Source organism: Dicentrarchus labrax, unplaced genomic scaffold (assembly GCF_905237075.1).
Source record: "Dicentrarchus labrax unplaced genomic scaffold, dlabrax2021, whole genome shotgun sequence".
Classification (NCBI taxonomy): Eukaryota; Metazoa; Chordata; class Actinopteri; family Moronidae; genus Dicentrarchus; species Dicentrarchus labrax.
The window spans coordinates 24,712,978-24,735,327 of record NW_026136707.1 but is presented as its reverse complement, the minus strand read 5'-3'; the positions used below and the strand labels follow the sequence as shown (position 1 = coordinate 24,735,327).

At 41.2% G+C, this 22,350-nt stretch overlaps 1 protein-coding gene and 1 long non-coding RNA gene across 2 annotated transcripts; both read left to right on the top strand.

Moving 5' to 3' along the window:
• Positions 1-3,670: 3,670 nt before the first annotated feature.
• pomgnt2 (protein O-linked mannose N-acetylglucosaminyltransferase 2 (beta 1,4-)) lies at positions 3,671-7,590 on the top strand. Its single transcript, XM_051406915.1, has one exon. The coding sequence runs from the start codon at positions 3,908-3,910 to the stop codon at positions 5,714-5,716; it is 1,809 nt and encodes a 602-aa protein (XP_051262875.1). The 5' UTR covers positions 3,671-3,907; the 3' UTR covers positions 5,717-7,590.
• An 8,780-nt stretch (positions 7,591-16,370) lies between these two features.
• On the top strand, positions 16,371-21,223 carry LOC127367232 (uncharacterized). The gene is made up of 2 exons (XR_007885453.1): positions 16,371-16,683; positions 16,807-21,223. It is a non-coding gene; the product is annotated as an uncharacterized LOC127367232 (long non-coding RNA).
• Positions 21,224-22,350: the final 1,127 nt, after the last annotated feature.

The window sequence follows — 22,350 nt, the reverse complement described above, 5'->3', positions numbered from 1 at the left end:
CTAATTGGCAGCTGTTTTGATAATTGATTTATCACTGAAATCATTTTTGAAAGTTTCCAGCTTCTCATATTTGAGGATTTGTAGTTTATCTCTCCTTTATATCATAGTAAACTGAATATATTCAGGTTTTGTGCAAACAAATACATTTTTCACCAGTTTTTTGACATTTTATAGACAGATTAAAATTGCTAATGAAAATAATCTTCTGTTGCAGCTTTAGTCCAGTGTACAGACATTCACTGTGAATTGCTGTGGTGCAGGGACGTTTCTAGACTTTTAAGACTTGGTGGGGGGGCACAAGTAGGGCACTGACTTATGCAGGGTTGGCATAAAGTATGTGGCTCAGCTTTCTAGTCATTCTAAAGGTATGCAATTACAGTACTGTTTAGGGACTCTGTATTCAAATACACTAGACAAAATTAACACTTTTACACCACATGCAAAAAGCTGCAGTTGGTATAAATAAATTCAAGGGAAACCTTTGAAAATGGCCATGCCAATTTTTCCATTGCCAAAATTTAGCCTGACTATGTTTAGCATTATTTAGCCCCTTTCCCGAGAAGCTAGCACTGCATACACACATGACATGATGCAGTATCTTCACTTTAGTTTAAAAACCAAGCCCGCTGTAGCCTCTAAAGGCAGTGCAGAGTAGAAGATAATGGGGTGGCACTTGGCTTGGCCAATCAGATTTCAGGAGTAGTCAGTGCTGCCCCAGGCGCCCCCTGTGGTAAAACAGCCCTGCTGTGACACCTTGGCACTCCAGGTTAGCTCTAGCACAAACAGAAGTAATAATTACAAACATCAACCATTATATGTTCAGTTTGTCATTTAGAATATATAATATTAAACTATATTAAGCAGAGTGTTAATGTACAGAGATGAACTGTATATTAAAAGAGGACATCCACTTACATTAACAATATTGTAATGCAGTGAAACAGTAAGATTGTTCCCAGCAGACATTTTGACTTGTCTCAGTAGGAAGAGCACAGGTGTTACTAATAACATTAATGATGGTTCCAATGTTGAATACCCAAAGGCAAAAAAGGTAGCACACACACAGATGTCCAGGACAAAGCTGACTAATCTCCATTTCACCAGTTTATTCTGGCCATGTCCAACAAATTAACGTTTCAGCCTGGTGGTCTTCATCAGCGCAGGGAAGGAAACAGCAGTCACGTCTTTTGTATACTGGTGTTGGCACTGATTGGTTTCAAGGGTCACATGGTAATTACCTTCCTACAGTCACATCTATTTTTTTCTTAATCAGTGGACAGTGACTAAAAATAAGTGAAATGGTAAATCCTGTACAGTTTCACAGTTCTAAATGTGTCTAACTGTATATACATTTTGTTTCCTATTTCAAATCAGAGGAAGCATTTAAAACTGAAACCATCATTCAGTCCAGCAGGTGTCATTTTGTTTGTTTAGTGTTTGGTTAGGGCATATTTTACTTGTTCCCTGTGTGAATATCTCTTGTTTTTTCTGAGATCCGTTGTTTGAGTATTCTCTTTGTTGGTCTACCATATGCTTGTCCACAGGGAGATGTAAGCATGTATGTATTACTGATGCTGTGTTGCAATTTATGAACTTCTTATTAACGTGTGTCTTTCTGAGATCTAACATTATGATGGCTCTGTTCTATTTAAGTGCTCCAGTGAGTCACAACAGTGTGAAAGTGAGCCATACCAGGACCATCCTGAAACTGAAGCAGCTAAATGGAATGCAGCCGTCGTTCACTTCATTATTCACACCGGTGCTGTACTGTGACATGTCAAAAATTTTGAAAACCTGGCCTACCATCCACCTTACTTGCCTGTAACCTGAGAGCCTGTCCCTGGGCGTTACAAGTTTGATGTGAAACTGTTCCTGTTTGTCCCTTGTGAGTGTCCCGTTTCACTGGTCTGGGGGGACCTAGTTTGACTCACCTGCCGCAGTATTGGACTCTATATCTGTATCACCCACGTGACTCAATGTCCTGCTGTTGGTAATGGCTTCTGTTCCAGTTGGTTGTCCTCTTCTGGCTTTGGATAGGTTACTCAAACAACAAAAATCGATGCAGTGTTTTAGAGAATCAATACAATATTAAAAAACAAAATACTGTATTACAATATATTTTAGTGTCTCCTAGTTCCATATCTCTAAAACCATACTAAGATATGCACCCCTAAGCTTATATATATGTATATGTAGATGTTGTTTTGATATTGGCATTATGCATTGGCCTTTGCTCACCCTGCTCTCTAAGTAGGGCCACTGAAAAATCTGTATCAGTCGATCGCTACTTGCATGGAAATAACTAATAACTATAACTAGTTATGCTGCTGTCATGTTCCTTCTTTCGCCAGCCTATTATCTGCTTCATAATTAAAATTTCTAACCTTTTCTATGACCAGTCTTCCTGTAGTACAGCACAGCAAGAAAGTCACATTTAAAATGCAATGTGCTGGACTTGATATTTGTTACAAATAATATTGTTGTTCTTACCTTAAAGTAGTCTATAGATGGAGTGCTCAGCAATAAGACCTACTGTCTTTTAATGCATTTGAAGATTGTGTCTTTTCAGTTAACATTGTCTGGAGCGACTGAACATAGCTGCATGTTGAACTGCCCATATTGTGCATGTGTGTATTCAGTTTGATCACAAAGAGTGACCCTGTTGCTAGTGACATATTGTACTTGCAGGGATGTCAAAAATAGCCCAGAGGCTCTGCTCCTGCAGAACAGAGACAGCACGCAAGAAAACGGAGGAGGAGCGGAAAGAGAATGAGTGCGACAACTGAGGCACAAAAAGTGCCCAGTAACTGGGTACAGAGTGAAACGGTGTACAAGATAAAGGGGGGCGTTAGGAAAAAGTTAGAGCAGAAACAGAAATATGGTGAGTTATGGAATATTACTGAGCTGAGAAAGAAAGAAAGAATAAAACGAGTTTATGGTCATGTTTCTGGTCTGGGCTCGTGTCAGCGGGTCCACTTGTTTGAATTTGTGCATTGTGAGTGTGTGTCACCTAGACTTGTGTCCAGGTTCAGTTTGACCTGATTTACTTTACTTTCTGCCAGAAGGCCACTTTCAGAGAGGGAAAGAGTGGCTCCCTAAATCCCATTTTGTCACATATTGGATGTCATACCAAAGCACAGACGTGAGCATGTTGATACGTGCTTGCACCTCAAGCCCTCGGTAGAGTGAGGAATAAAATGTCAAGTAATTAATTCATGTGAAACCTTTTGTTGTAAGGTAGTGAGGCTAGCCCTCAGATGGGTATTTAGCATGCTAGTTGCCTCGTGTTTGCAGGCAGCTGCTGGCCGTTAACCGTTGGTTTGATTTAGACTCTCTCAATGACTCACTTGTTCTCTCAGTATGCAGATGAGTAGAGTTGAGAGCAATACTCTTGTTCTTTTCTCTGTACCTCCTCGCAGTGTAATTTGTCTCGACATATTCAGGGAGGGTGACGGGATGGTAAGGTTAGGAAAATGTCTAATTTGTTCGCCAAGGTAAACAACCACTATTCCCAAAGGTGAGAGCTGAAACCTGCTCTGATGAATCACTGGATCGTATCGCTTACATAAAGAGCACTGCAGTGTTATAGACTTGACTATTGATTTGTTAATTATATCAGTGCTCTTTGTGTCTGCTGCACTGGTATAATCAGGTCTTCAGACTTTTGTTGTTTTTATGATTTGTTTGTTCTTAAACTTATCTTTTCTTCTTTTCCCTTCCTTGCTTTCTCCCTCTTCTACCCTGTCCTATCCTCACCCTTTCCCCCTGTGGCTAACCCTTGCTCCACCCCCTTTTGCCTCCTCTTCTTACTTTCCCTAGTCATTCCCTGGCGGCGGATGTCTCGTCGCCTGCCTCTGAGACTGGAGGCCAGTTGGAGTCGGGAGGTGGGTCCTCAGCAGCAGTGGTGATGCGGGCTTCAGTGGCAGGCTGCAGGATGAGCGTTGGCGCGCTCCTTAACGGGCTGCTGGTCTCTGTAGTCGCAGCTCTGCTTTGGAAGTATTCCAAGCTGAGTGAGCATGCTGCCCTGCTGGAGGAAGAGCTGCACATGACACGACAGTCCCAGGAGCTCTCACAAGCCCGCATCGACTACCATGTTGCTCTGCAGGCTCTTCAGGAACACGGCACACGCATGGTCTGCACCGGCAAGATGCACACCGACCGCATCTGCCGCTTTGACTACCTCTGCTACTGTTCGGAGGCAGAGGAGTTTGTGTTCTTCCACTCCAATTCCTCTGTTATGTTGCCTAACCTGGGGTCTCGGCGTTTCCAACCTGCCCTGCTGGACTTGTCCTCGGTAGAGGATCACAACACTCAGTACTTCAACTTCTTAGAGCTCCCAGCTGCTACTTTAAAGTTTATGCCCAAGCCTGTGTTTGTACCAGATGTGACTCTGATCCTAAACCGGTTTAATCCAGACAACCTAATGCATGTGTTCCACGATGACCTGCTCCCAGCCTTCTATACTATGAAACAGTATTCAGACTTAGATGATGAAGCTCGTTTGGTTTTTATGGAGGGCTGGGGTGAAGGTCCACACTTTGACCTCTACCGACTTCTCAGCAGCAAACAGCCACTACTCAAAGAACAACTTAGGAACTTTGGCAAGCTCATGTGTTTTACGAAATCTTACGTTGGCTTGTCCAAGATGACCACCTGGTACCAGTACGGTTTTGTCCAGCCACAGGGGCCCAAAGCCAACATGTTGGTCTCAGGAAATGAAATCCGGCAGTTTGCCAGGGCTCTGATGGAGAAAATGAACATCACGAGGGTGGAGGAGGTGGAGAAGGATGGAGGGAGTGCCGAAGATGAGAAGGAGAAAGAGAAGAAGGATGAATACATTGTCGTGTTTAGTCGTTCGACAACAAGGCTGATACTGAATGAAGCAGAGCTAATCATGGCGCTGGCCCAGGAGTTCCAGATGAGAGTGGTCACAGTATCTATGGAGGAGCAGTCTTTCCCCAGTATCGTCCAGGTGATAAGCGGTGCCACCATGTTAGTCAGCATGCATGGAGCTCAGCTTATCACCTCACTCTTCCTCCCCAGGGGAGCTGCTGTGGTAGAACTATTCCCCTTTGCTGTGAACCCAGAGCAGTACACCCCATATAAAACCCTTGCCTCCCTTCCAGGCATGGACCTTCACTATGTCTCCTGGAGGAACACTAAGGAGGAGAACACCATCAGCCATCCAGACAGACCCTGGGAACAAGGGGGCATCGCTCACTTGGAGAAGGAGGAACAAGAGCGAATACTGGCGAGCAAAGATGTCCCCAGGCACCTGTGCTGCCGCAACCCAGAGTGGCTCTTCCGGATCTACCAGGACACTTTGGTGGACATCCCTTCTTTCCTTGAGGTCCTCAAAGAGGGCATTAAGACAAAGCCCAGCTTGAAGAAATCAAAGCCAGCCAGCACAGTCCACCCGGGCCGGGTCAGAGAACCCCACTGTCACACCTCAGTACAAACCACTAATGAGGCTAAACTCACAGTCTCCTGGCAGATCCCGTGGAATCTGAAATACCTGAAGGTGAGAGAGGTGAAGTACGAGGTGTGGATCCAGGAGCAGGGAGAGAACACCTACATGCCTTATATCCTTCCCCAGCAGAACTACACTTTCTCAGAGAACATTAAGCCCTTCACCACCTACCTGGTGTGGGTTAGGTGTATCTTCAACAAGAACCTCCTGGGCCCCTTTGCAGATGTTCTTATGTGCCGGACTTAGTACACACACCTTGCCAGTCTGTTGCTGTGCAGTTCTACACAAAAGTTGAGTTGTGCTTGTTCCAGACAATCAAATTGGAAAAGTGGACTGTTTGATCAGAGTCAGAAACGTGATAAGGCATATCTCTACAGTCCTAGAACAGGCTGTTGAACTCACGGAGCACAGAGAATGTGGAACAGACTTCTGGATGAACTGCAAAGGACTTGAAATACAGGGTTTGAACTCAATGGTAACAGGCGTAAATGAATGGAAAGTATATTGAATGAAAGAAAGAAAGTGCTAAACCATGACTGAAAATACCAGAATTTAAATCAGCAGATTTATTTATGTGCAAAATAATATATAACATGTTTTTTAGTAGTAGTCGAAACACTGGTTCTTTACCTTTTACAGTATGCAATATAGCTTTTCTGTGGAGAGCAAGAGAGATTTTAGAATAGCAAGATTTTTTTATGTTTTCTGACTTGTCCAATGTCTACTGTGTGTGTGATACCTGTGTGGCTTAGTTTACCTTCCAACTGTTTGAATGCATATACTGTTATTTGCAGAACCTTGCCAAAACCAAAGCAAACATAATTTCAGCCAGTCATCATTCATGCCATATTACTTTTTCATGTTATAGATCTCTCATAATGTTTGCTATGAGCTATACAGTTTTAAACCCTGTCTTTAATGACATTGCGAAGGATTTGTGCAAAAGAAGTGTCAAGCAAGAGTTTTCATGAATGCCACAGTAATCAATGTTTTTGGCCCCAAAGCAACTGTATGTATAATTTTAGAATACTTTATGGAGCATTTTGTGACGAAAGACAGCACTCTCTTCAAATGTTTTCCTTTACATGATATAAATATAACGACACACAAGTGTTTGCCTCTCTGTGGTCCCCAGCCACAGATAATTTACATCCGTTTTACTGCATAAATAAATGATATTTCTCTAATTGTCACTAATAACAACTGTAATAATTATAATTTTCTGTGGACAGTGTTACGCCAGGCTATGATTAGTGTAAAGCGGTTTCCTTCCTGTAAGCAGCAGTATGCTGCTGGACAGTCAGATTTTACTGCCTTGTCTAAAAGCATTTTCATTAAGATAACAAGCAGCGTAGGATTCCACTGCCTTGTGTTAAACTCTTAATTACAACTAAATTCCCTGCTATGTGTCTTTTTCCTCTCCTCAGAGGTTTTCCAGCTGGTAAAAAGAAGTCTAATGTTGGAGTTTATATCCAAAGCTGGATTTTGAAGTTGTTTTTTTTTGTGTCTTTTGCTAATGAAGTGCTGCTTGTTAGCAGCTAGACTGCAAAAAATGTGTTTATTTTTTAGACTCTTGAGCTGGAGGTGTTAGTATGTGGTAGTAGACATGTAGCAAGAGATGGCTTATGGAATGGCACAAGTTAAACTAAACACTGCCACCAACATATTGTGTTATATTGTGCCATTGTTAAGATGATGTTGTTTTGAACTTTATATCTAGGACCAGTCCTCTAAACATTACATTACCCTCTTTGTAATGTTTTGCCCTCTGGATGCAATGAAGCTCTTTTTCCTTTAACTGAGATCTTACATTGATTTTTTGCCATGTATCAGTTTTTCCCTTCACTGATGTTTCCCCCCGTTCTCAGATGCAGTTCTGTTTGATGCACGTTTAAGAGATTATTTGAAGCCATTGTCGTGTGTGCAGGATGTGATGGTTTAGATGTGTTTGTATTGTTGGTTAGATTTCTGTGTGCCCCTGCCCCCCCTCAGTGGAGACATCATACTGTATGTGCCGAGTGAAATGAGAGTGTACCCGTCTCTGTTTTCTACATTAGCAAATAGTTGGAGTTTCTTTTTCAGTAACTGTGATTGAATAAAGAAGCTTATTTCTTACAGTATCTGTTTTGTTCAGCTGTTTTTTTTAAATCAGTAATAAAATGATAACAATGCTCAACTCAAGATCATCTATTAAGGTGCTGAGGAATAAAAGAAAAAAGACAAAAAGGGAAAGGGCTAAATCAGAAACACGATTCAATAAATATGTGGTTCTCATTGCCTTTTATCTTGCCACCCAATGTTTCTGTTGGAAGAAAGAAAATGTGCCGTATCATTTTCTTGTAATAGGGTTTTTCGAGGATCCAATTCAATTTGGTAGTTTGAATGACTTGCTAAGAAAAGTCAGATTAATGTGAGTCTAAAGTTCTCTCTTGAGGTGGCTGTCCAAATAAAAACTGCCCAGGAGCTTAACAAATATAAACTTTTTAGGGCCCGAGCACAAATCGTGCAAAGGCCCTATTGTATCTCTAGTTATTATTATGATCAGATCTAGCTGAAATTTAGTCAGGAAATGCAAAACATGTTGTTGATGATATTTCATGATTGTGGTGACGGTTTGTTAAAGGGCGTGTCCGTTGCGTGGCGTCAAAGTTTGATGTACCGCCAGAGCACACAAAGTTGCTCTAACTTGAGTGTACATTGTCCAATCGGCTCCAAACTTTACTTGCCTGATAAGAGTCCCACCCTGAACACCTCTATATGATAATATGCACTGATAGTGAGAGCGCCACCGTTCTTGCTGACTTAATATTTAAAATGAGCTGGTTAGCTTAGCATAGCATGAAAATCAGATACAGGGGTCAGCAGCTAGCCTGGCCTTTAGCACCTCTAAAGCTTACTATACTATTATGTCTTGTTTGTTTAAAGTGCAAGAATGGTTACGTAAAAAAGGTAACTGTAATCCATTAACCGACTTCTCCAAAGATATTCGACCATCCAACAAGCAGTTCTGGCAATTTAAATCACTGCAACCAACCAGGAAGTAGCTCAACACATCTTTTTGCAGCCAGTGGAGACCTATCTTAAGAACTATTACAGATCCATGCTTATGGTGCATGTTTACACATTGTTTTATCAAATGATATTTGGGTCCAGGTAGTACTGCAGCATAGAAAAACTAAACAAACTGAAAGGAACGGGGACCCAGCAACTCATTCTTGCCCTGGGCCTCCCTAAATGGTTAATCCAGCCATGATCCTATATGGTATTTCATATGCCTCACAGGTCAAAGGAGCTTGGAAGAGGATTTCTGCTCTCAGGAATAACTGCTACACCTTTGAAGAGTTGGGTGACTCAGGAAAATGTTACCCTAAAAAAAGGAAAGGGTGAAAGTTATTAAAGATGAAGTGAAAGTCATCATACAGTTAATTTTTGCAGGATTTGAAAGCACTTATAAGACGTGTATGTTTGGCCGGCTAAAAGAATCCTTGAAACAGAGTGGAGAAATCTCAGTGAACGTAGAATTCAGAATGCGAGATTGCAGCGTGCTTTAATATTAGAGTTGATGATAACAGCTTACCAGCCCAAGGCCAGTGTTTACCATGATATGACATCAAGCTTTAATAACTAAACTGAAGAAAATGAAAGCCTCAATATAACACCTTAATGCTAAACTGCAGATTAACAGCCAACTGGGTGCTGTCCATAATCAACAGGGAAATGATCTTTGATTCGTGCCTGCCCACACTGAATGAGATGTAGGAGCCGCTCCCGGTGGCATTTTCAGGTCAGAGTAAAGCAAAAGAGTCGGCCACTCCTACGCTAAGAAACACTTTTAATGACCATCATCATTTAATATAATTTAATAACTAATTTTGCTTAACCGCCTATTCTTGTGCAGGGTCACTGTGGGCCGAAGCCAATCCCATTCCAATCCAACTCACTTGTATATAATTACAAGTGGGTGGAAATGCAGAGGGATTACATGCAAACAGTGAGCCAGGAATCCAAACAAGGTTCTTTGTGCTGTTTTGTTATATTCTACTTTAGTAAAACTCTTACTTTTATAGTTTTATCCATTATTTCTATCAGATATTTTACACTACGCTACAACCAAGTCTGACTGGACAAAAACATAAAGAATCTGACAATCACATGGGTTGCAAGTTTACCCAGATTATCTAAAGCACTTTATTTAAAGTTAAAACTGAACGTGAGTACATCTGAAATACTGCCTCACTCTGCGCAGGAAAACCATATGTGTGCCCGACTACAGTAAGTACAGTAGGTCAAGATTTAACAGTACAATCGGTCTGTAGACTGACTTTGCTTCAGCCATGTTGCTGCATTCCCAGATCTCAGCTATTAACTTGGAACGTGATCAATTGATCAATATTTGAAATAAAATTCTAATTACTAATAATCTGACACTCAACCAGCAACCATATTCCACTCCTTTCTTCACTGTTCCCCTTTCATTGACTCTCCAGATACTCATTCTCATTATCAGTCATCTAATTCCTTTTATGTGAATTCAAACAGTTATTTTTGTCCTGTACATCTTTCATGATAGTGTCGACCCTTTGGTAAGAGGAGTCTATAAACAGTTGAACAAAGTACTTTCATGTTGTTCAGTCCAGTCTTTGCAAAATGACTTCTGCTGAACAAGCAGCTCAGACAGTGAAGTGTACTTTTTCCCCATGAAATAGAGAAACAATTTCAGGAAACTGCAGAAGAGCTAAGCTTCTTTTCCAAGAAATTGGAAATTAGCAGCAGCAATAACGTACAGGCTGATGCAGTTGTGAATGCTGGTGCAGGTACTGTAGACAAAGGCAGAGAAGAAGAATCCACCGTACATACAGAACTTTACACAGTATGATAGTAGATTGATCAGTTAACTGTCAGAGTCATGTAGTTAGTTTCGGAGTTTGCAGAATACCCAACATATATAATTATTTTTAACTCAGGAGGCTTGTTGAAGCACACAGCCATCTTGATTTTCCCATGAACTTGACTGAGCATTGTGCTGAGTTCACATGCTCTTCGGATGATCCTATTTCCCGAGTTGGGAAGTTGTTCTTTCATCTTTGGCGTGTTAATTAGCTTCCAGGCATAATGTAATAAACTGGAAAAGGAGGTTGTGCTTTAAGAATGGGATTCTCAGTGGCGAGGTAAACCCAAAATCCAGTGTTCCAAAAAATATGAAGAGGTAGATTCCCTGTTACCATTAATATATTACTTTACCTGACTTGTTATCGGGTTAATTCTAATAAGGGTCACTCTATGTGGACAGCAACTAACATTTACAACCTAATACCATATTACAAATTATATGTAATTACAAGATTGGTATATAATATGTGAATTAATAAAGTTTTTTCCCATCAACTCAACACTGACTTTCGTCTGCCATGTTTCTGTCTAATATGACGCCCGCTCTGCAAGTCATGTACCAAAGTTTTGCCAACTTTCAAAAATGTTGTTCTGACTTGAGGCGTTGTTCATCAGAACTTTCCCAATTGGGAACTCATTTCTTACAACTATTATTCATTCATTCATTAGTATTCATTACCACACGTATGCAGCATTCCTCCAAATGCATGTCCCCCTTATCACACAGACTGACAAGCCCTGCACTCAGTTCATTAATGTGTAGGGCAGCACAAAGGTATTTAGGTGCTCCTTTTATGTATGATCAAATAGTAATATTCACATTTGTCTCAAATATTGGTCATTTTGCTCACTGTTTATCAACATAATATTTTATAGATTTCCCAATAAAAGATCCCTTCTAGATCTGCTATTTATGTGTTTTCCCAAGGTGTTCCATTCACTATTTGACCAAATGCAAAACGGAGTGCCTACTGCCATCAGACCGTAAAAACTACAGACTATGCCAATCACTTTGACCAGCCAGTCTTGGAACCCTTTTTTTTTTATAGCCAGTGTTCCAGAGAATCAGTGCCAAGGTGCATTGAAGCTGTTCTGGCAGCACCTGATGGCCCAACACCTTACAGGACACTTTTTAAAAATGTTTTTATCACAATTTATCCTTTAATTTATATATATACTATATTATATAATGTTAATATTTAATGCTGTTTCATTACATTATATGCTATATTATATTTCTATATTAATACAGACACATTAAGTATCATTACCATGTCATTTTAAGTTCAGTTTGCTCTTGTCGTTTCTATTTTTATTTCCCCACTAGAGATCAATAAAGGCTTACCTCACCCTACCTCACCTCATGTTCATAGTACTTCAATTGAAGAATGTACCCAGTGTCTATGTATATATGGAACTGTTGTGATGAAGGTTATTAAGAGTGGAATGTATTAAATAAATAAACCCCTCTTTTATAGCCCATTATGTGTATAGAGCATAAGAGCACATTGCTCAGAAAACACTTAAATTCCAGTTGAAGAAGCGGACAGCAGCACAGTGAGCGGGTCTCCAGGACGACGGGCCGATTTGCGCAGTCAGACCTGAGAGTCAGCTCAGCCTAGCTCCCCTCTTCAGTTCCCATAGTGCTCTCTGCTCCCAGGGCTATTTTCTGCCAGCTTAACCGCAGAGACAAGATGCCGCCTGACAGGTGCAGATGGGCAGCGCTCGGCTAAGTGACAGTGGCCTTCCCCGTAACTGGAGAGGAGGGAGCCCACAGCAGCACTGAGAGATGGACTGTTGTGTAATGGACTGTGTGTGTGTAATATGTGGCATGAAACAGCTGCATATTGCACATGGTGGGTAAGGAGTTAAATTGACCTCGTCTGATTGACATTAAACATGGCGAGCATCTTAGCTCCTTAGATGAATTGTAGAACTGTTTTTCTTGAGCCTCGGGAAAAGAAAACGTTCCTAATTTCTTTCGCAGGAGTTGAATATTTGAATAACTCCCCAGAGTACATTTATCATCATTAGGGATAGAATTACATGAAATCACCTTCCAAGTATGTTTTTTTCCCTCCTCCACCCTCCATCAGTGTTTTATTAGCTTCGGTGTTAACACAGAGTGGAGAAACAGGAGGAGCTGTGACAGGCCCTTTTGTATTTTTTACACATTTTTCTACATTATGCTACATGGAAACAGGCACAAACAGACAATTACAGACATTTTTTGCAAAAGGTTCAGACATTGTGAGGAACAGCTACATGTCTTCAAAGGGACTGTATTTTAATGTAAAACTTTTGTGTCTAATTCACAATGGCACATTTAATACAAAGGGGTCATGGTAAGATTTCTTTGCATCAGTCTTTGGTGTTTCATTCTTTGGATCTCTTTACATGTTCTGAGTAAAATGGTTCAGTCACCTCTGCTGATTTACATTTGAGAAGGCAAAGAAAAAATTCAGCTCACTTTGGTCCAAGGATAACGCAGCCTAGCTGTGCGCCAGCAGTACAAAACTAAATCACTTTTTATCTGGCATTTATGGAGCACGAGCGGATTCTAGACAGCTTTCCAGTCAGATTACATCAGACACCTGACCCTGCAGGCGTCCTGCGGGCTGATGAAGATAGAGTAAGAAAGAAACAAACACAAGAAAAAACTATGTTTGGAATATGAAAGCAAAACATGGGAACATGTGACACATGTTTGGTTCCACTGTTTGTGTCTTTTCATTTGAAAGTCATGATAATGGAAGACTGCCACTTTTCCTTGTTATGTAGCAGGATGACTGTTACAGTACCAAAGATTTCAAGGCACACTAAAGACACTTTCAGACACAATCTGAGCTGCACTTTCTGCACAACTGTGCCACATGATGTGCTGTGCACCCGCTTTGCTCGATGTAGCAAAAAGCCATCGTGGTGCGGCGCAAGCCATTGGAAATAATGGAGTTCAGAGCACATGTTGTCATGTTGTGTCTGAAGGGGACTTAAAGTTATTGTTTGGGTATTTTGAAGTGTGATTGTATGAGGTATTTTTCCAGTCACTACATTGCCTGCAGTATATCATACACACACTAACAGATATTGATTTTTTTAGGTGGGTCTTTTTTATATGGCTAAAATGTGTTTTTCTGCAGCCCCCTTCCACAGCAGTGCTCTGCTTCTCTGCCACGACTCATATCTGCTTTTCCAAACTGTGGGAGCACTGACCTCTGTCTAATTCAGGTAATACACTGACTTCATAAGTACCTTATACAAACACACTTCAAGGAGCCTGAACTATCACTTTTAAAATATATATATATTATATATTGGGGGGGCAGTTGCATTTATTGGACAGGATAGCTCAATATAGGGGGTGAGAGAGAGTGGATAACATACAGAAAAGGGCCACAGGTTGGCACAAGAAGGGCATTGACTTCTGCAGGGGTGGCATTAGTATGTTTCTTAGCTTTCCAGTCATTCCAAAGTTATGCCAACACTGTTTATGGACCCCAGTCTGCGGAAATATTCAAATACACTACGCCAAAAGCACGCTTTTCATTCAGATATCCTGAAGTCAGAAGTCAAGGGATCCCTTAGAAAATGGCCATGGCCAGTTTTTCCATCACAAAATTTAGTCTAACTTTGGAGCATTATTCAGGACATGCTAATATGACATGGCTGATACCAATGAATGTGATAGGTCATCTAGTTTCATGTGATAGCAGTATCTTCACTCTAACTTTAAAAGGGAGCCCACTGCAGCCTCTGAAAGACAGTCTGAGTGGAAGAGAGAAGGACACGCCCCTGCGTACACTGTATTTGTCCCGTGCAATTGTTGCGCTAAAGTGAATCTGCATCTGTTCCCACTTGCGTCTTTGCCATGAATATCCACAGTAATGTGACCATTTGCAGTTTAAGGGGGAGTTACATACTTTAAATATTTGTAATTTATCTATCTTTGTGCTAAGCTGGGCTAACGGCCCCTCAGAGTGGTATAAAATATTTCCCAAAATGTTTAATATTCCTCATAAACCAACTTAAACAGCACTCTGCTACTGTTCTGCAGTGTGTTGCCCTTGAGTGTCTTCTTGTCGAAACTCTTGTCTGCGGCCTTTATTCTGTACCTGCGTTGACTCTTCGCCTTTTTTGAGGCCGACATTGTAAATGATCTGTCCCTGTTCAAACACCAGCTCAAACATTTCAGGGGCAGTTAAATCCAGCCTGGCCAAAAGGGGGGGGGTATCTGTGCCTTCCTCATCTCACAGAGAGCCATATGCCACCTACTCCAAATGAATGAAACTTCTATGCTACACACTCGCAATTATATCTTTTTTTTTTTTTTACAATTTAATGCCAAACCGCTGTTTAACCTTTCCTTCCTCTGGGCTCTGTTTCCTAAGACTTTCCTACACCACACAGCCCAAGTTGAGATGCAAACATCCTCTCTGCCACGAGCTCAAATAACACACCAGAGGTCAAATTCAGGTTAGTAACGGCAAAAAGGATCCAACGTTAACAGAATTCACAGTACGTCTTTATCCCTGAGATCAAGATCCAACTGTGCCGTCTGTCCTTTCACTAACAGCAGAGCGGCTCTTGAATTTACCTCCTGATGACACTGCTGATAATCTTGCCTCTCTCTTTTCTTCCTCACCTCTGCTTGGTTTGTTCACATCATTGGCACAAATGTACACATCAGTACAAATCAAGCTTGAACCCTTTTAAGCTGGCAGCAATGACCTACTGTATGTGAACTGAGTTCTCTGGTGAATTTCTCCAGGTTATCTTTGTATTCAGACAATGCCGCTGTACCCCCCGTCACGATCCACCAAAAGAGAGCTTGAACTCACTAATGGGTTTCTGGCTTTTCACAGAAACAACGTGCTGCTGTGAGGAAGGGTGTAAGGTTAATCTGTATGTGTTTGAAGTCGGGGTTGTGCCTCATTGACTCTCTCTCTTTCTTCTCTCATCACTCTCTTCATCTCTTCTTTGCTCCCTCTCTCCCCATCTCTTTTGCTCACACACACACATAGGAGTGCTTTGAACTGTGACTAAAGCTTTCTGGTGTCTCACTCTGTATTTTTTTGCTTTGCCCCTCTTTGATCTGTGTTAAAAGGTTAAGGTGACTTTAGGGGATTGGGCAGGGCAGGGAGTGTGTAAAGTTCATGTTAGAGAGTTTCTGTGGGCGCCACTGGCTGTAAGTTTTCGCCTCATTAGCATAGATCATGAACACTTTCATTAGTGCATGACTATTTTTAAATGTATCACCTGAAGAAGGCTTACACCAGTATTTCTCACATTAAAGCTGCCTAACAGCTATTCTACAAGACCATAATAGTCTTACGTCTCAGACTTACATATTTTCACGTAAGAAATCTTATACTTGTTTTGTGACTTTCTTCACATGCAAAATTGTCTTTTAAAGTGGCAAACATCATATGTAATACAATACATCTCAAAAGCTCAACATTTAAAGACTATTTCAAATGCTTTCATTGCTATTCTTCTGCAGAAATAAACACATGTACATTTTATTCAGAAAATGTATCCAGACATTTTTTTCCTCTCTCCACCACCAGCAGAGAAACTTCACTGAGAGAGATATGTCAGCAGATTTATCAGGTGAGCACTTCCCCCCTTCAGATAAGCCCCAACTCCACGAAGGCTCAACAGGAAGCTGCGACACCCCGGTGCTTAGAGCAAGCTGCAACACCAGAGCCGCTGCGCTTATGTCACAAGAAACACAATGAATGTTTTCTGATTGGCTCATCTCACTCTTTTTGAGACTTCAGCCTTGGTGCAAACAGATGGAGACAGTTTGTCATTAGCATCATTTCCCCACCAATCAGTCCCACACAAACTCCACAGCTCTACATAGGAGAATTAGAGAACACACAGATCCCATTGCTCATTACTACTGTGGCAGTGCATACCTGTGTGTGTGTGTGTGTGTGTGTGAGAGAGAGAGTTATTATGGCGATACACTGCTCATCATTGTTATAGCAATGCACCTGAGGGACGATCTGTGTGTTCAGTCTGGTTAATGAGACAGCTTCCAACAAGCCTCTTGAATAGGATGGATGGCTGCGGAGAACGCCGCTCTACTCCTCTCCACCTTCTCCTCCACTATTTTCCCCCCGCTGCTCTGCCTCTCTGACTACATGGTTCTTACAGTTTCTTCTGACATCATTTACTCACCACTTTTCTGTCACGTCATTCTCTTCTTTTCTCTGCTCTTTTCCTCCCCATCCACCCATTCTGAGCAATCTCCATCCAGCTCTACATTTTACCCTCTGAGCCAGGGGAGCCAGTGCAGAGACATCAGCATAAATAAGGTATGAGGTGGTGTACCATTACCACATGCACAAACACACACACACACACACACACACACACACACACACACACACACACACACACACACACACACCATTGACATCCCCACTCTCTTCCATCAGAAGGAGGGGAGCACAGGGCAAGGGTTCCCTGGGGAGGATGTTCATGTTTTCCTTGAAGGAGGGAGACCTCAAAAAGCCCAGGAACACAATGAAGAGGACGGGGGAATTAATTCAGCCGGGTGGGGCGAGCTATAAACCCCCTTTTGAATATATCATGCTGATGGTTAATGAATCTTTCAACCCTGGCTAAAAATGAGGAAATGATAAATAATAATACAGAAATTATTCCAAGTAATGAGTGCTGAAAAATTGATAAGACAATTAGTGGTCTGAGTGGTGAATTTAAAATAAATATAGGATTTACAACAGCTTAGCCCGGCTGTCAGGCAGCCATGAATATTTCACCTTATTGAAAGCACCTCCGGATGAGTGTGACCTGCTCTGCTTGAATATTTTACTATATGGAATACAACCTCCCTCAGTTGTAATTCTCTGAATATTTCACAAGACTGAATACGTCCCTGAAACATTATGATGTGCTTGTACCAAATGTGGTAAATATTTCACTTTTCTCAGTGGACTCGCAGAAGGAAATAAAAAGGAGAGAAATCACACTGCTGATTACACCCCTGGGTGGCCAGAGTGTTATTACCTCAGCTTATTCAATGCATAAAATCACTTGGTTGACTGCAAAATAAATGTCAGAAATCATGTGAGAAGGGGAATGCTGCTGTGGCTTTTAAAGCAACTTTAGAGGACTCCTTTCCATGGATTCCTCCACAAACGCTGCAGTAGTGCCCTCTTGGATGCCCCTATAGTAGATAAAACATGATAAGTGCCCTCTAACCTTGGGGTTGGGACCCACACTAGGGGACGCCAAAGCTTAACAGTACTATCTGTTTCACTACTGAAACAACTACTACTAACGTTACTGCTGTTACTATCACTAATAATACCACCTGTGTAATGGATGCTAATGCTTTTTCTGCTAATGCTATAGAGAGGCGAGGTCCCTCCCCTTCCGTGTCTCCCATTGGACCTTGTTCTGTACAGTAGTCAGTGGTGAGAGACAAATAATTTTTTGATCCCATTTGAATTGTGCCCTGAATTAAAGCAGTGGTTCCCAACCTGGGGGCTGGGACACACACTAGGGAACGCCAAAGCTTCACAGGGATTGGCGAGGCCTTCTGGACTGAAATAGACACTTATATAAATAGGGTTATTCTTAGGGTTAAAATAGGCCTATATGTCAGTATTTGGTTTACTTCTGTGAAGAATAGTAAATAGTCCAATAGACGTAAGCCAAGTGTTAGAGACAAGGAAACATTCAACAGAAAAGGAGCCTATTAAGTCTGTATGATTGTTAAAAATGAGTCCTATAAGGAAAAAAGGTTGGGAACCACTGCTCTAAGGTGCCCTTAAGACATGATAAAGTGCCAAGAACCTTTAGTGGACATACTATGACAGGCGCCATTGTTCCCATTGATTAACATTAGCTTACACTGCAGCCATTGCATCAATATTTTCTCATCTAACTCTGTGAATTAGGGATTTATTTTGACCAAACCAGAGTTGGTGATTATTGGAAAGACTAACAAAGATGATTTTGGCGAATTTTCTTTTCTGTCCCACTGTTTTGTTCTGAGATGCTAGTGCTCTCGTGCAACACCCAGTGAATGTCATATATATAGAAGTCAGTGCCATCAAATGTCTTGAACTGTCTCATAGTGGCAAAAGAAACTTCTGTGTATTTTGTTTCTCACAAACTATCATCACACAAACACCAGTTTTTAGCTGTGGTTAACTGTGGTTTTATAGTAGTTTTGGTATTGTCCTTTTCTGAGAGTGTCCTTTCAAACCAGTCTTCTTGTGTTTCTGTAAGACACCAAATAAACTGTAGTAAATGTTCTCTCTCTCATGTATAATCATTCCTGATATGATTGGTGCCCCTGCTTGGAGAAACAGCATGGGGAATCTCTCGAGGTGAAACCGGCTCCCAGCTGAGCTGACAGCTGACGTGAGTGACTGGCTGACTGAAGCAGAACAAGATGACTCTCAGGGAGTATTCCTAGACATATTCAGACGTCCTTCCTCAAAACTTCACCAACCTCACATGTTTTCGAAATCTAAAGAGCTGAAGATCAGAAGTAAATATGACTTTTGGTTTTCTTTCATATAGACTTGTTTTTGAGGTTTTGACAAAAGGATTGTCACACTCTCTTACACTGTTGAGGCAAAAGTATAAGATAGAAATGAAGGTTATATAGGTGGAAGGCTGAATGGAGCTTAGCTCAGCAGCTGCTGACAGTTGTCTTTTCCAGTAAATCTCACCTAAAATGACCCTGTGAGGACATGTTGTGACATTAGAGCAATAAATGCAACTGTCATGTGCCTCTTTTCCTTTACTCTGAGCTCCAGCCTCCACTGTCGGTCATCAGAAGCCTCTGGGGTTGGGTTTTTTGTCCGACCTCAGGCTCCATTATGGTTCTAAAAAGAAATTTGTCTTGATCCAAAAACTCCTCAAGGACATCCCAAGCTATTTTGGGTGAAAGTTGCTGAGTGTTATTGCTGAAGCCACACTATTTGTCTGTGTGTCTGTCATGTGTTCCAATTCCAATGAGCAGTAAATCTCATATTTCATATTACAGGAAACAATGTAAATGTTAGTTACCTAATATATTTTCATGTGGATCCACTTTAAATGTTTGCACCCTGCAGTCAGATGTAGAGGACGCAGCAGGAAGGAGCATAAAACTGCTTCAAAACAAGATTTTCACTTTGAGTTGTGACTTATTTACAGTGCTAGTAAAAATATTCAGCCCCATTTATTGTGATCTAAATAACAAATACAAAAATGGTGATTATATCCCTGGCTGCAGCTACAGGCACTGAGGGATTCAGCTAACACACTTATGTTATTGTCTAGGCTTCGTGGTATAAGATTTGAAACCAACTATAAAAGACTCACACACCACCCAACTGCTCAGCTTGGCTGTAATTGCACCCCAATTCTGCTAGCTCGCTTCCTCTCAGCAAATTAAAACAATCTAGCAGATACCTGCAAAGACTGCCACAGCAGGGGTGTGGCCTCAACTCTGACTGGAGTGATTGACAGACTGTCCACAGCAGCGTAGCAGGAACAGCGAGCTGGTGCTCAGCGCTAACCAGGATGTGAACTACAGGGGAGCCAGGGGCAGCTTGGCTCCTCTTAACCTTTTAAGCCCCAGCCATATTTTCAGAAAAAAACACCTAAAAAGACACACCCAAAGTAAAAAAAAGTTGATGACAATTGCTTTGTTATTTGATGGAATATTGAGACATAAACACAGAATTTCACATTTTGACGATAAAATGCTAAATTTTGCTGCGTCTTTGCTACGGGGCTGACACGAGCTGTTTAGGTCGGATTATGTTTTGCTTGGTACCAGCAGAAAGATGAGCTTCTCTAGTTTAATTTGACACCTAACATGACTGAGTCGAGTGAGCAGATATATGTGTACTGCTGCGTTTCATTTCGACTGTCCCTTATATTCACAGAGTTGTTATTTTTTAAGTTAATTGTTTAAATTATTGCAAAACAAACTGTGTTTGAGAAAAATACACTTGGACTGTTGTTTTGGTAGAGTTGAAGCCTCGTCTTTTGGAAACCACCACAGCGTTTTATTAACTTTTTACAGGCAGTAAAGCATTGTAGCGCTGTGCGGGTCTGTCGGGTCTAACAGGTTAATAAGACATGAGCTTCCCTGAAAACATGATTTGTGAAATTTTGGGGGGTCTCTTAAATAGTGCTATTTTTTGCCATGCATTTGAAAAGCTCTCAACTTTAGGAAGCAGATGTGATTGTCAGAATGCATGTGTTACAGCCCTGGCTGTATTGTTATTTGGTATTGTTTTCGTCTGTGGTGTGTTTGGTATTTTTGTCCCTGTTTTTCTGCAGGAGTGTGTCACCTGTCTTGCAAGATCTTTGACAGCAACCCGTAGGTCCCCTCTGACTGGTCAATGACGTGGGCTCGGCTGGTGGAGTGTTGCCTGCTGGTTGGTTCTCCCGGGGACAGCCGCAACACCCGCCGGGGTTCAAAACGTCTAGCCACACAGAAGAAGTTGGACAGAACACTAAGCAGCAGCATCCTTCTGTCCTCGGTCGTATAGAGAGTGTTTTTGAAATAGCGTGGTGGTTGGTGAGTTTTTGAGTTAGTATTAGATTGTGTTTTCGTATGGTTGTATTTAGTGAGTAATGTAGGGGTGAGCTGCCATTTTCTTTTGTACTGCTTTTCTCCTGTTTTTCATTAGGTTAGGGAGTTAGGTTTAGTAACTGTCTTTTGCTTTATATTAAATAGGGATTAGTCAGGTTTTTCGTTCGAGAAAGTTAGCTCTGTTTTGTTTGTTGTTTTGGCCTTGGTTCACCCTGAAGTTTGTTGTTGGTTTTGTTGCACTTTGTTCACATGTTTGTAAATAAATCACTTCACTTGATTGTTAACTCTGTGTTAGTTGTTTGTTTGGGAATCAGGGTAGGATTATTGGTTTATTTTCTTCTTACATTTATGTTGTGCTCCTTCCCCCTAGACAGGGGCGTAACAGCATGTTAGTATTAAAAGACAATATTTTTAAATGGAGTCCGGTCAATAGAAGTGCACAGATGTAAAAAAATAAAGCTGATGTAGCTGATGACTCAGAGAGGCTCTAAGTTGTAGCAGATGTCTTACATTTCTATCTTTCTGTATTTTTACCATCATGGGCCATGTGTAAACTTAGGCTATTATTGATGTATGATTCATGCATGAGGGTGATTCATCACTAATTCACTAAAGATACCGGCATGCATGCTATTTTGCATGCTATACAGTTGAAGCATTGTGGCACAATATCATAAAACTCACTCACTTTAACTCAGATATCAGAACACTCACTCACTCTACTAAACAGATATGAATAATGGCAATTTGGTGTGCAGTCAGCAAACTATGAGTGAGTTCCCCTGAAAGCTGTGGCATAGTTCCCACACTGGAGCTAACCAGTCATGAGCAGCTACTGTCAGACTCTCCGTGTCTGTCCAGGAAACATACAGAGTCCGCTGGAACCTTTACAGTCACTAGAAGCACATTCAGGGCCCTTTGTAAACGTTTCTGTGTGGTACCTGTGTTGTAGCTGAGCTTGCAGCTGTGTAATCCTTCTCCACTGGAAGATTCCTCATCCACTGAGCATGAGGCGGTGATGCAACATCTTGGGTTATTTTAATTACTTAAATTTACAATTAATTGCAATACTAGTTTCAGTATCATTTATATTCCTGGCTGAAGCTGATATGGCTTTGCTGATTCACACTGACAGCTGCTGGATGAAAACATCATGGGTAAGTTGTTTCATACTCGTTATTTGTGATGACAGAGGCGTGTCATAGAGGCTGTTGTTGTTTGTTGCTGTTTGTACTGTAGACTGCAGTGGCTGGTCATGCTTGGTCATTGTTCTTCAAGTTTAAATCTTAAATAATAATCTAAATGTATCTAAATTGAAACAATTTCATTTAATTTTCTTCACAGAAATGAACGAAACATTGAGATATAGGCCTACTGTGTATATTTTTTAAAAGTTTTTCTTACAACTCTT